At 42.0% G+C, this 13,258-nt stretch overlaps 1 protein-coding gene across 1 annotated transcript; it reads left to right on the top strand.

The window, feature by feature from the left end:
- The first annotated feature begins 231 nt into the window (after positions 1–231).
- On the top strand, positions 232–12,698 carry LOC132828257 (CMRF35-like molecule 7). Its single transcript, XM_060845230.1, has 5 exons — positions 232–328; positions 3,825–4,157; positions 6,339–6,387; positions 9,439–9,549; positions 12,092–12,698. The coding sequence occupies exons 1-4, from the start codon at positions 289–291 to the stop codon at positions 9,533–9,535; spliced, it is 519 nt and encodes a 172-aa protein (XP_060701213.1). The 5' UTR covers positions 232–288; the 3' UTR covers positions 9,536–9,549; positions 12,092–12,698.
- Positions 12,699–13,258: the final 560 nt, after the last annotated feature.

Consider the following 13,258-nt stretch of genomic DNA (forward strand, 5'->3'; position numbering starts at 1 on the left):
TTGATATTAACTTACTGCTTGATTTGATTAAGCATCCAAAAATCATCCTTTTGCTAATAGCCTTCACTTTGTCACACTTCCACAGTCAGAAAACATACCCATCTAAGGTTAAATTAATTCATCTTGTCACGAGTTCCTCCTCATCCCTCAAAATATACAGTACTTCCTGTAAACTAGAAGTGAAAGAGACTTGAATTACCACTTCACTTTCCGTTGCATTGCTCAGTAAAGCTGAGTGAAGGGATAAAGTAAGAACAATTCTATAACTTTCTTTGCGTCACTTAAAATATGGATTTTACATTCCATCTCTTCATGCTGTCCTTCTCGGGTAAGTAACACAAATTGCATTAAACTTCGTTGGGGAAATTAAATTGTGTGCATTAGACAAAGTTTTATAGAAACATGAATTGTTAGAGGAGGTCTCTTCCAGTCCTACTGTCTTATTATGTCTGGAATCCTTGCTATCCAATCATCCTGCAGCAAATCCAGTCTGCAGAACATCCATTAGTTCTGGCTCAGTTGTGGAACAGTAGCCTTGGCATCCAGAATATTATGACTCAAGTCCCACTCTAGGAGACTTCAGCACCGAAACCATGGTAACGCACCAGATTAGAACTGAAGTCTGAGACCCCCACCTCCCTTCTCCAGAATGTGAAAGAGGTTTCACGTTGTTAAGTTGAAGGAGATCAGAGGAATGATCTGCCCAATCTTTCTTCTTCAATCACCCACAAACAAATCATTCAATTGTTAGTTTAGGGAGTTTACTGACCACAAATTGGTCAAGGTATTCCTTTCTCACATTGTGATAGTGATGGTAACTACAGCATATTTTATTGATTCTAAAGCACTCCGAAGTCATTTAAGATGCTATGTAAATGCAGCCTTTCCTTATCTTTTTATCATTAGCCTAACAGCTCTTGGCAGTCTCCTCGGATTCCAGGCAGCTCACCTCCCCATTTCAGCCCCAGAGCAGGGATTCAGCCTCTGTCATCCAGTTCAACACTATGATTGATTGACTGAGATGTAAAAAATCAAGGCTGACCATTACCCTGTGAGTGCCACTCGTCTGCAGCATGTCCAATTGAGCATTCAGTCCTCTTATCCATCGCTTGCCTTTCCACACACTATCAATTGCAATAACTTGATTTTAAAGAGCTGCTGGGGGAAATGAGAGAGGTTTCACACCATGTATTATGCTTGGGTGGTTTGATCTGCCTTGAGCTGCACTGTGAATTATGAAGGAAACTTCTTCCATTTAGGATGAAGCAAAGCAGGTTTGCGTTGAGCAGGTGCAGTAAAAAGGAAAATCACATTCTTGCAAAAACCCAGCTACAACCTGATTAAGTCTGCTCTGTCTTCCTGACATTGAAGCCGTCAAACGTTTTGTGGTTTTCTGGTAAAACTGATGTGGTAGCAGGCGAGAGCAGTAGCTCTCTATATCGGTTAGCTTGATCCTTCAAACAGGATGAGTGCTCTGTCACATCGTGTTGATGTATGTTGCAGCTCTTTCTAATTCTTTTCTACAAATTGGAATGAGAGGGTTTTTTTTATAAACTCACTGCCATCTGATTACTATCTGATTGGCAGGGTTAAGCTTTCCAATTTTCTGTGGCAACTTCCTGGATGGAAGTTTGTAAAGGTCTAAATAACATGGGCTATGACAAAATTAGGTGATAATCACTAAAAGACCCATCTCAAAGTCGAAATCATTTCACTCCTCGAACATCTGACTGGCCAACTATTTGCTCTCAACAAAGGAAGAAGGAATCCATCGTGTTACACGGTACAGGGCCAACTAGACCCAACCAAAATACACTAATCAGATATATGTACAGACCTCTCTGATCAACCCTTTTATGTATGTCATTGATCATGCAAGAATTTTGTTCCTTGCCACAAGTTCTGATTTACTTTAAACATTAAGGGCATAAGGACTATCTCATAATGCAGTAGTTGTTGTGATTCTGTTCGCCGAGCTGGGAATTCGTGTAGCAGACGTTTCGTCCCCTATCTAGGTGACATCCTCAGTGCTTGGGAGCCTCCTGTGAAGTGTTTCTGTGATGTTTCCTCCGGCATTTATAGTGGTTTGTCTCTGCCGCTTCCAGTTGTCAGTTCCAGCTGTCCGCTGCAGTGGTCGGTATATTGGGTCCAGATCAATGTGTTTGTTGATAGAATCTGTGGATGAGTGCCATGCCTCTAGGAATTCCCTGGCTGTTCTCTGTTTGGCTTGTCCTATAATAGTAGTGTTGTCCCAGTCGAACTCATGCTGCTTGTCATCCACGTGTGTAGCTACTAAGGATAGCTGGTTGTGTCGTTTCATGGCTAGTTAGTGTTCATGGATGCGGACCGTTAGCTGTCTTCCTGTTTGTCCTATGTAGTGTTTTGTGCAGTCCTTGCATGGGATTTTGTACACTACATTGGTTTTGCTCATGCTGGGTATCGGGTCCTTTGTCCTGGTGAGTTGTTGTCTGAGAGTGGCTGTTGGTTTGTGTGCTGTTATGAGTCCTAGTGGTCGTAGTAGTCTGGCTGTCAGTTCGGAAATATTCTTGATGTATGGTAATAGGAAAAGTCAAACAGAGAACAGCCAGGGAATTCCTAGAGGTATGGCAATCATCCACAGATTCTATCAACAAACACATCGACCTGGACCCAATATACCGGCCACTGCAGCGGACAGCTGGAACTGACAACTGGAACGGCAGATTCAAACCACTACAAATGGTGGAGGAAACATCACAGAAGTGCTTCACAGGAGGCTCCCAAGCACTGAGGATGTCACCTAGACAGGGGACAAAACGTCTGCAACACAAATTCCCAGCTCGGCGAACAGAACCACAGCAATGAGCACCCGAGCTACAAATCTTCTCACAAACTTTGAACAGTAGTTGTGTTTTGGAAAATTCTGAAAATCCAGTTGAATTGATATTTCAGGCAGGATATGGGTCAGCTCTACTCCTGATATGCAAGTGCAATTCTTTGGACTTTAGATAGACACACGTGTCAACAATTGAACAGATGTTGATGTTAATGTGCTCCTTATGAATCATCTTATCTGAACACTGGGAGCTGCTCCAATCTTCTATGTTTCTGTCTGCTGGGGGTATTTCCCTCTCAGTTCATTCCTGTTAAGCCTGATCTACATTTTGAAACTATTGCCATCCAACAGAAATAGTTTTCCTTCACCTAATCCCTTTACAATATTGACAAATTGAAGGATTGCCAGCTGTGTATAATCTCTCCCTGTAACAAAGACCTTGGAGCTGATAGTCCCAAGGGGAGCAAGGTTCCAGTTCAGAATGTTTTCTACACAACTTCTCAAGATGCGCTGGGCATCTTGAAAATGCCATTAGAATGATCAAAGTAGGAGTTTAAGTTGAGGAGTCTCAATGTCCATTTTTAATTGTTAAGTATTCGAGATACATTCTACAGCTGTGGGCAGCACAGTGGCACAGTGGTTAGCACTGCTGCCTCACAGCATGTGAGACTCGGGTTCAATTCCCGCCTCAGGCGACTGTCTGTGTGGAGTTTACACATTCTCCCCGTGTCTGTGTGAGCACCCTCTGGGTGCTCCGGTTTCCTCCCACAGTCCAAAAATGTGCAGGTTAGGTGAATTGGCCATGCCAAATTGCCCATAGTGTCAGGTGAAGGGATAAACGTAGGGGAATGGGTCTGGATAGGTTGCACTTCGGCTGGTTGGTATGGAGTTGTTGGACCCAAGGGCCTGTTTCCACACTGTAAGTAATCTAATCTAATTACTCATCTGTTGCAGTGATTTACTTTATTGAGTTTTAATGTATATTGTGTCATAATTTCTCACTGAACAGTTTCAGGCGCCATCCTAACTGGACCTGCTGTCATAAATGGATCAGTGGGACAATCCATTATCATCAGGTGTAAATACAACAAACATTACAGCAGTTCTCCAAAGTACTGGTGCAAAGGTGACAACAGGGAAGACTGCGTAATTTTAGTCAAAACCCAACATTCGAGGAAGACAAATTCTGATGGAAGAATAACCATAGAAACTGACAATGACGCAGGAGAATTCTTAGTCATGATGGACCGCTTAACAAAGAATGACCAAGGCATGTACTGGTGTGGAATTGCAAGGTTTTTGTGGGACTTGTTGAGTCCTGTGGAACTTAATGTTATTGAAGGTAGGATGTTAAAAATTTTATTATTGTGCTAATTTTCCAGCTGGATATTTGAGTTTGTTGTGTGGTATATAACATGTTTTTCAAACATTTCCACTTTTCAGTGGGCAGTTGGAAACCTGGTAAATAATGAAAGAATACACTGAGGTAAGTCTAATGGGGTGTCTCTATCTCCACCCAGTGGAGTATGGGATACCCACCCAGCACAAGAACAGCAGTCTTGCAGCAATCTAGCAGCTGATTGGCCATTCATTGGGTGCATCCAGGTTCTTGGTCCAAAGAACCATGGAATCCCTGACCCCTGATGAGGAGTCATCAAGACTCAAAACATTAGCTTGCTGTCTCTCCCTGGATGCTGCCTGACCCACTGTGATCTCCAGCATTTGTTATTTTCACCCTGGCCTCTGATTGGCTAGAGTTCTCCGGGGGAAAGCTTCCTGTCTCTGAGGCATGGAAGTCCCACCTTCAGGTTCTAAGTTTGCTTGCTCAGCTGATAGGTTTGTTCTCAGATGGTTTGTCACCATGCCAGGTAGCATCATCAGAGAGCCTCTGGTGAAGTGCTGGTGTTCTGTTCCGCTAGTGGTTTGTGTGCCTTGATCTGTTGTGGTGGGTGATATCACTTCCAGTTCTTTTTCTGAGAGGTTGGTAAATGGGGTCCAAATTAATGTGTTTGTTAATGGAGTTCCCATTTAAATGCCAGGCCACGAGGAATTCCCATGCGTGTCTCTGTTTAGCCTGTCTTAAGATGAATGTGTTGTCCCAGTCGAAGTGATGTCCCTCCTCGTGTGTGTGTAAGGATACTAGTGATAGCCGGTCATGCCTTTTGGTGGCAAATTGGTGTTGTTATATCCTGGTGGCTAGTTTCCTGCCTGCCTGTCGGGTGTAGTGTTTACTGCAGTCCTTGCAGGGTATTTTGTAAATGGCATTCACTTTGTTGGTTGTTGGCATAGGGTCTTTCAGGTTCATCACCTAAGTCCCACTTCAGTTTGTGGCTTCTCACCTGGACCACACCAGTAGGAGAGGGTGTTGGGTATGGGTATATGGGTGATCATGGTGAGTTGAGAGGGTGAAACTGGGGCAGGGATTGGGGTCAAACTCAGGGGCAGAGAACACCACACCCAACATTGTGGCCACCCTCCCCACCTTGCCGCAGCTACAACAAGGAAATATGTCAGACTGAACGTTTGGCAAGAGCCTTCCCATGCACTTATCAAATCCCAGCAGCTGTAGGATGACGTGCCTAAGGTTTGTTTCATATTCATTCATGGCATGGGAACGTCACTGACTGGGCTGGCTCCTCAGACGCTGCCTGACCGGTTGTGCTTTTCCAGCACCACACTCTCAATTCTGATCTGCTGCCCTCACTTTCTCCATTTATTGATGGTCCCTAATTGCCCTGAGGGGAGTTAAGAGTCAACCACATTGCTGTGGGTCTGGAGTCATGTGTCCTTTCCTGAAGAACATTAGTGACTGAGATGGGTTTTCCTTGATAATTAGCAATGGTTTCACAGTCATCATGAAACTCTTACTTCCAGTTTCTTTTATTGAATTCAAATTCCACCAGCTGTCATTTAGGATTTGAACCCAGATCTCCAGACATTATTTGGCTCTCTGGATTAATAGTCTAATAGACAATCAACAAAACCACTCAGCCATCAACTCCCTGTGGGCCATGAATTGCCTACATGGGCATCAATTGGTCTATCTATGGGCCAGGAGAAAGTGAGGTCTGCAGATGCTGGAGATCAGAGCTGAAAATGTGTTGCTGGAAAAGCGCAGCAGGTCAGGCAGCATCCAAGGAGCAGGACAATCGACGTTTCGGGCATAAGCCCTTCTTCAGGAATGAGAAGGGCCTATGCCCGAAACGTCGAATCTCCTGCTCCTTGGATGCTGCCTGACCTGCTGCGCTTTTCCAGCAACACATTTTCAGCTAGCTATGGGCCAACAGAGTTTGTAAAAATGTAGAGGGCAGCACTGAGTAGGTTGTTGGCAGATGTGGGATTTGATGCCCCTTACTTTTAAATCTGTCAGCATTAAAATCAACCCACAATGCCTCTTTTTCTTGCTAATTCTATCTTAGCAAAGTTTCTTCATTTTTTATCTGCAAATCTCTGATTGCTTAGACCGTTGTGTAATACAATTTTATGGGGGTATAATCTAATATATTTACACCGTTTTTAACAGATCCCAAGGTATCTCTTTCAGGCTCGCCAGCAGAAGAGGAAGTTCTGAGGTAAATTTTGTACTTACCTAAACCTAGTCATTCTGAACTTCTGTCTGCAGCTTAATGATCACACGAAAAACATGAGACCACAGGAATATGTGAGGATCATGCCATGGCTGAAATGTATTAGCTCTGAGGAATGATTGGGGAGGCATTGATCATTTCATTGGAACAAAGAAGGCTGAAGAATGATTGAATTGCGATGCATAAAATCACATGGGGCTTGGGCCGAGTCAATTGGACAGACAAACCTTCCTTAGCAGAGTACACAATAACCAGGGGGTCTAGGATACAGTATTTAATAGAAGATTGAAAGGGAGAATGGGGCATGTGGGATAAGTGTCTGAAAGTCACTGCTTAAAGTGCTAGTTGAGCCAAAAACCCCCTCTGGTTTTGGAATAGTCAGAGATGGAAGATGGGTTGGGAGACCTTATTGGTAACTAATGCACAGATGCAGTGAAATTGTTCAGAAAACTTACACTGGAGATGGATTGATATTCACCTTCTGCGACCCTCCCTGATGCTGAGCTCAGGGTGGAGACGTGGGCTGGATATGAGGAACCTGCCTTTTTGCTTTGGAAATAGCCTGGCCAAACTGATTAGCATTCAGTGAGGCCCAAGTGAACATCATAATGAAACTCATCTAATCACCCCCAATGACTGACTACAAGCCCCTCCTCACCTAACCCCCAGTCCTGACTATCCCTGAAACCCTCCCATATTGCCCACTCACCTGCCTCAAAAACCTCACATATTCACAAATCTGTTCAATTACTCACCCATTCATGAACTCATTCACTTACAGAAAAACTTGACTTTTAAAAGCTTAACTCAATGGGGCATATACTATTGTAAAACAAAAGGGTCATGTCCACAAGATTCCATCTCTTCTTGTACCTGACATTCTCCACTTGAGAGGCTTTAATATCCCTTTGGAACTTCAACTGGGTTTCAAAGACATGGCCAATAAACTATAATACGGTCAGGCCACAGACCTCTCCATGGGCAGTGCCAATCTACTCTACTGACCAGATAAATCTGGACCATTGCATTTAAAAAATACTTGGACATGCAGTTAAGGTATTTTAATCCAAAGGGCTACAAACCAGTATAAAGAAGTTGGAATTAAGCTGGATTACTCTCTCTTGGCTGGCAAAAGAATTCTGGGCTGAATGGACTCCTTTTGTCCTATTTCTTCATGTTTCTAATGAGCAACTTCCCTCTGCAATAAAAACAGAAAATGCGAGAGAAACCTAGCAGATCTGGCAACACCTGTGGAGAGAGAAAAAGAGTTAACATTTTGAGTTTGATATGACTCTCCTTCAGAATTCTCTGTAAACTTTATTTCAGATTCCCACCATCCACAGTACTTTGCTTTCACTTGAAAGTCCTTATGCAATTTAGGAGACTTAAACTGATCAGCGTGAAGGTCAATGATTGGGATGGGATTTTATACAGACATATTTGCATTATTGAACTGGCAGCTAGCTTTACATCTTTCCTGTTGAAACTTAGGAAAGTCACTTATATTAATTGGTCACTTCATGCACTCTGATGCCCAATAGACCAGCCGACAGATGCAGATACATCAACTACATCTTTGTACTTCACTATCTTTTAGCCGTGCAAAATCATGAAATCATTCCAGGTCGTATAATGGATCTCTGAGTTTTAGTTAAAGAGTTGCACACAAATGCGCATGGAATTCTCAATGTCTTGTCATAGCTTTAGTAGATGAGAGAAATCCCAACTGAAATGGTGCAAACAGCCATGACAGTGAGAGATCAGCTTACCATGGATTAAAATTTCACATCAGCCATTCATTACTCAGAATGATGGAGAGCAATGAAAACCTAATCTGCCCAGCAGTTGGACAATATTTAGTCCTGATGAAATGTTACTCCATTACATTTCTCAAAAAAACTAAAACGATCAAGTGCAATATTAGTTTTACAATCTCCACTGCACCACTCACAACACCAATCTTAACATTGGCCAGGTATATGTGGCAGTGTTCCATCTCATCCTAAGTGTTTCTTGCCCAGACTTAAGTTAAAATTATTCCCATCTTTTCACTAGCAATATGCACTTCATTTAAAACCCACCAACTAACATCACCCATTTACAGTATTGGCTAAAATCAAAACATGAAAATACATTTTAATAAGAACAAAAATGAAGATCCTTTATATAACTGCATCTGTGCTGAAAACAGTTAAATTATCATCCCAGATTGCACATCTGTTACTGCTAATGGACCTTTTTCCTCAGCTTATATTTCATTTTCAATTGTAGCAAGTGTTTTCACAGCAATGTGTGTTGGTAGAAGCTAATTCATGTGTTATGCTGTCATTGGAGGATTTGAGCTATAGAGAGAGGTTGAATAGGCTGGGGCTATTTCCCTGGAGTGTCGGAGACTGAGGGGTGACTTACAGAGGTTTATAAAATCATGAAAGGCATGGATAGGGTAAATAGACAAAGTCTTTTCCCTTGCAGGGGGGAGTCCAGAACTAGAGGGCATAGGTTTAGGGTGAGAGGGGAAAGATATAAAAGAGAACTAAGGGGCAACTTTTTCACACAGAGGGTAGTATTTGTCTGGAGTGAGCTGCCAGAGGAAGTGGTGGAGGCTGGTACAATTACAGCATTTAAAAGACAAGTGGATGGGCATATGAATAGGAAGGGTTTGGAGGGATATAGGCCGGGTACTGGCAGGTGGGACTAGTTTGGGTTGGGATATCTGGTCAGCATGGATGAGTTGGACCGAAGGGTCTGTTTCGATGCCGTACATCTCTATGACTTTATTTACCACTGTATCACTCTTGGCACTTGGTAACTCTGGGATTTGTGTCTTTCCAACATGGTGCTTGTCGTCTGCTCACTTTACTGGTTAGAAAGCCATGAGTCAAGGTGTGTAAAAATGTTACATGCTGTAGGAGAACAAAAGCCAAAAAGTATTTTTGATTATCTGCAAGTGTAGCCAAATAACTCACAGATCCAAGCTCGCTCTATGGATCCTGAAATCTATTTTGATAGAAATAATTTTGTCTTCTATCTACCTAGGCAAAATTCTATGTGTTATTTTATCTGGAGCATTTTACGTTGGTTTTTCTTTGCCATTCTCCTCATCTGGGCCATTTTAATCAAACTGAAAATATAGATGATGAAATACTGGTAAGTTGTTGACTTGAATAATTTCTGTGTACTTTAGCTTAAGAAAAACATTGGAAGAATTCTCTATGCTCACTATCAATAGTTTAAAAAAAATAGTGTAACCATCAAAATATCACATTTCTGAAATCAGCATTCACTAATTTCATCTTCCTCAGAGAATATTACCAGAAAAGATATTGATAGATAATGGTAGATACAGTCGGCATTCATTTCATTAACCTTCTAAATATAAAGTACTTTACATTCAGAATATTAAATGGATGAATATTTTACACAAGTAGAATGATAATTCCAAAACATACCTATTAAGGTGTCCCAAAATACAATGGAGGGATTTCCTGCTTTAATATAAAGTGAGTGGACAGTTGGTTAAAATATCTGAAGTTGACAATGCGTTATGAAAATGAGGGCAATCCATAAATGTCTGCTTTAACTTCAGCCCAATTTCCTTTCCACGGAGCACCCCCGGGAATGAGGAGGGTTTTAACTTTATTACGCAAAGACCTCACTATCACTATGTGATTCTGAATGTAAATGCATTTACAAAGGTGTCCTGAGTTTTTGTGAAACTTACCAGGAAAAATAAGCTGTGAGGACAATGAAATTTGAGGGACTGAACATCTAGTCAGATTAGAAATTCTTAAAATACTGAAATCTTGCTGGTGTGAATACCTTTTATTTGAAGTCTTGTTCTGAGAATGTGTTTTTACTGTGTTAGTAGGAAGGGGTCATGAAGTGAGACTGGTGAACATGGATGTGGTGTGAGAGTTAAGGGGTTGTGCAGGCTAGGGAGATTGAACATGGGAAATGCAAGGTATGGGGTGAGTCTGGTGGGATACACTTCCAATGGTCAGTGTGGACTGGTTGGGCTGAATGGCCTGCTTCCATGTTGTGGGGACTGTATGATCTTCTACCATCTAAAGGGACCCATCAATAGGTCTTTAAACCACTTGCAGGAGGAATGGTTCCATGTCTTCTGACTTCCTCAGTGACCTGCAACCACCTCGCGATTGCAGGCTTTACTCCAATGTCACTGGCAAAGTGCTCAATAACCTTAATCTATCAAAGTGATGGGCTAAAGTGAGAGGCCATTCAGCCCACTGCCAACAATCTTTCCACTTTGCCCTCCCACTGTCAGTATTGAAAAGCTGAAAAGGAAGTTTTATTTCTAAAATCTGCCTTTAACCCAGTCTCAAAAGAACAGAAGCATAATGGACTCAAAATGTTAACCCCCCACACACACTTTCTGTGGATGCTGTCCACACCTGTTGAGTTTCTCCCACAATTTCTGTTTTTGTTTTTTTCAGAACTCCAGTATCCACGGTTCTTCATTTTATCTCAGCAAAGCAGAACCTCAATAAGATTAATTAATATGATTATGAGAAAGAGAAGAAAGGGATTCTCATTCTCCAGCATGTTGATTCCTGTATCCCAGGAAACAAAACAGCATTAAGTGTGATAAAAACCAAAAGTACTGCGGACGCAATAAATCAGAAACAAAAACAGAAATTGCTATAAAATCTCAGCAGGTCTGCCAGCATCTGTGGAGAAAATCAGAGTTAACGTTTCAGATCCAGTGATCCTTCCTCAGGACTGATAGAAGCTAGGAAAATGTTTATGTGCAGAAGATAGTATAGGGAGGAGAGGTAAGGATTAACCAAAGAGGCCAAAGAGAGAGAAGAAAAATTGGACAGTCAAAGGAGTGATTAATGATCTGGCGAGGATGATAAATAGCTGTTAGTGGGGACTGTTAGTGACAAGCAATGGGTATTGTGTAATAGCAGACTGTGTGATAACAAGGCAGGATGTGACGGGGTGGGGGCTGGGACATAGGAACATTTAAGTCCTGAAGTTATTGAACTTGATTTTGGGTCCAGAAGGCTGCAGGGTCTCTGAGGAAAATGAGGTGCTGTTCTTCCAGCTTACAGTGAGCTTCACTGGAGCACTGCAGCAAGCCTGAGAGTGTGATTTTGGCCAGGAAACAGGGTGGGGTGTTGAAGTGGCAGGCAACAGGAAGCTCAGTGTTATTTTTGCAGACAGAACATAAGTGTTCTGCAAAACGGTCCCTAGTCTCCACTTCATTTCCCCAATGTAGAGGAGAGCACATTGTGAGCAGTGAATGCAGTGGAGTAGATTATGTGAAGTACAGGTTGAGCACTGCTTCATCTGGGAGGTGTGTTTGGTCTCTTAGATATTGAGGAGGGAGGAGGTAAATGGGCAGGTGTTACACCTTTAGCCATTGCAGGGGAAGGTGCCCTGGGGCTGTGGGGTGGGGTGTGGGACGTTGAGAGTGAAGGAAGAATGGACCAGGATGTCCCGGAGGGAATGGACCGCAGAAGGCAGAAAAGGGAGGGGAGGGGAATACGCATGTAGTTTGAATTGTGTTACACTCAAAATTGATCTTTTCACTGAATATATTCTCTCAATTCAATACCTTCTTCTTTTAACTATGTTGAAACCTAATGTCTGCAAGAACAAATTGACTTTGAACAATTGCTTTCTATATGATAATATTTGAAACACATTTTGCTTTTATTTCCAGGACAATAGGATTTGTAACTTCAGCTGACTGTATTATCAGGACCCTCAGTGCTTTAAAGTGTGGCCTGGCAATTGAACAACAAAACCATTTTCGCCATTTGCCACATGTATGGATGGACTCACTGGGTAATATTATGTAATAACCCTGCTGTGTTCTTTCAAAATCATTCATTCTTTTCAAGGACCAAGATAACCAAGTGCAGGGTAAACACTGCATATAGGTCCAGTTGCTGTATAATTTGAAAATACCAACAAGGTTAGGTCAACCCTCAGTGATAGAGGAGAGCTGAGTAGTTCCAACAAAGCCAGAAGGTGGAACATTGAAAAAATTACTTGGATCTCCACAAATTTAAGGGGAAACTTCTCTTCCCACAGCTATTCGATGGCAGAGATTCATTTGAGTGATGGATTTCTGCAGTAGTGCCTGAACTACAGTCCCATGTTTCAATTTCCATTAATGAATGGATGTATGAGGTCTTACACGAATGACGATTTCTAAGCTTGTAAGTTTAAATGGAGGCGACAACACTAATGACCATCATTAGTTTATACACAATAAAGACGGATAGATTAATAATGGATGTTTGTCAAAGCATCAATTCTTCATCCATAGCGTTGATAACTGAAATGCCATTTTTCCATTTAATGTATGTGTACCTGCAATGTATATTATGGACTAGAAATTCTTTGGGGTTCTCTCGAGTTTTTGTTCCAATATCCTGTCAAAGTTATGCAGGAAATTTGGTAGAACCACCATAGAATTCCATGAAATAATCATCTATCAGCACTTGTTTTTATTCATTCACAAGATATGGCACCACTGGCTAAGCCAGAATTTACCGATCAATGTGCAGTTAGACTCAACCACAATTCTGTGAGTATGGAGCCACAATGAGGCTAGACCAGGTGAGGATGACAGTTTCCCTTCCTAAACAACAAGTGTGAACCATATGGGTTTTTTTTCTACAATTGACAATGGATTCACTGTCATCATTAGATTCTTAACTCCATATTTCTGTGGAATTCAAATTTTGCCATCTGACGTGGCAGGAATTGAACCCGGGTCCCCAGAATGGTACTTGGATCTCTGGATTATTCTGGATAACACTAGGCCATTGCTTCTCCTCCACGTTTATACATTTGCACTTTTGTCAGAGAGCCTCAATAG

The sequence above is a fragment of the Hemiscyllium ocellatum genome, chromosome 26, assembly GCF_020745735.1.
Source record: "Hemiscyllium ocellatum isolate sHemOce1 chromosome 26, sHemOce1.pat.X.cur, whole genome shotgun sequence".
In the NCBI taxonomy this organism is placed as follows: domain Eukaryota; kingdom Metazoa; phylum Chordata; class Chondrichthyes; order Orectolobiformes; family Hemiscylliidae; genus Hemiscyllium; species Hemiscyllium ocellatum.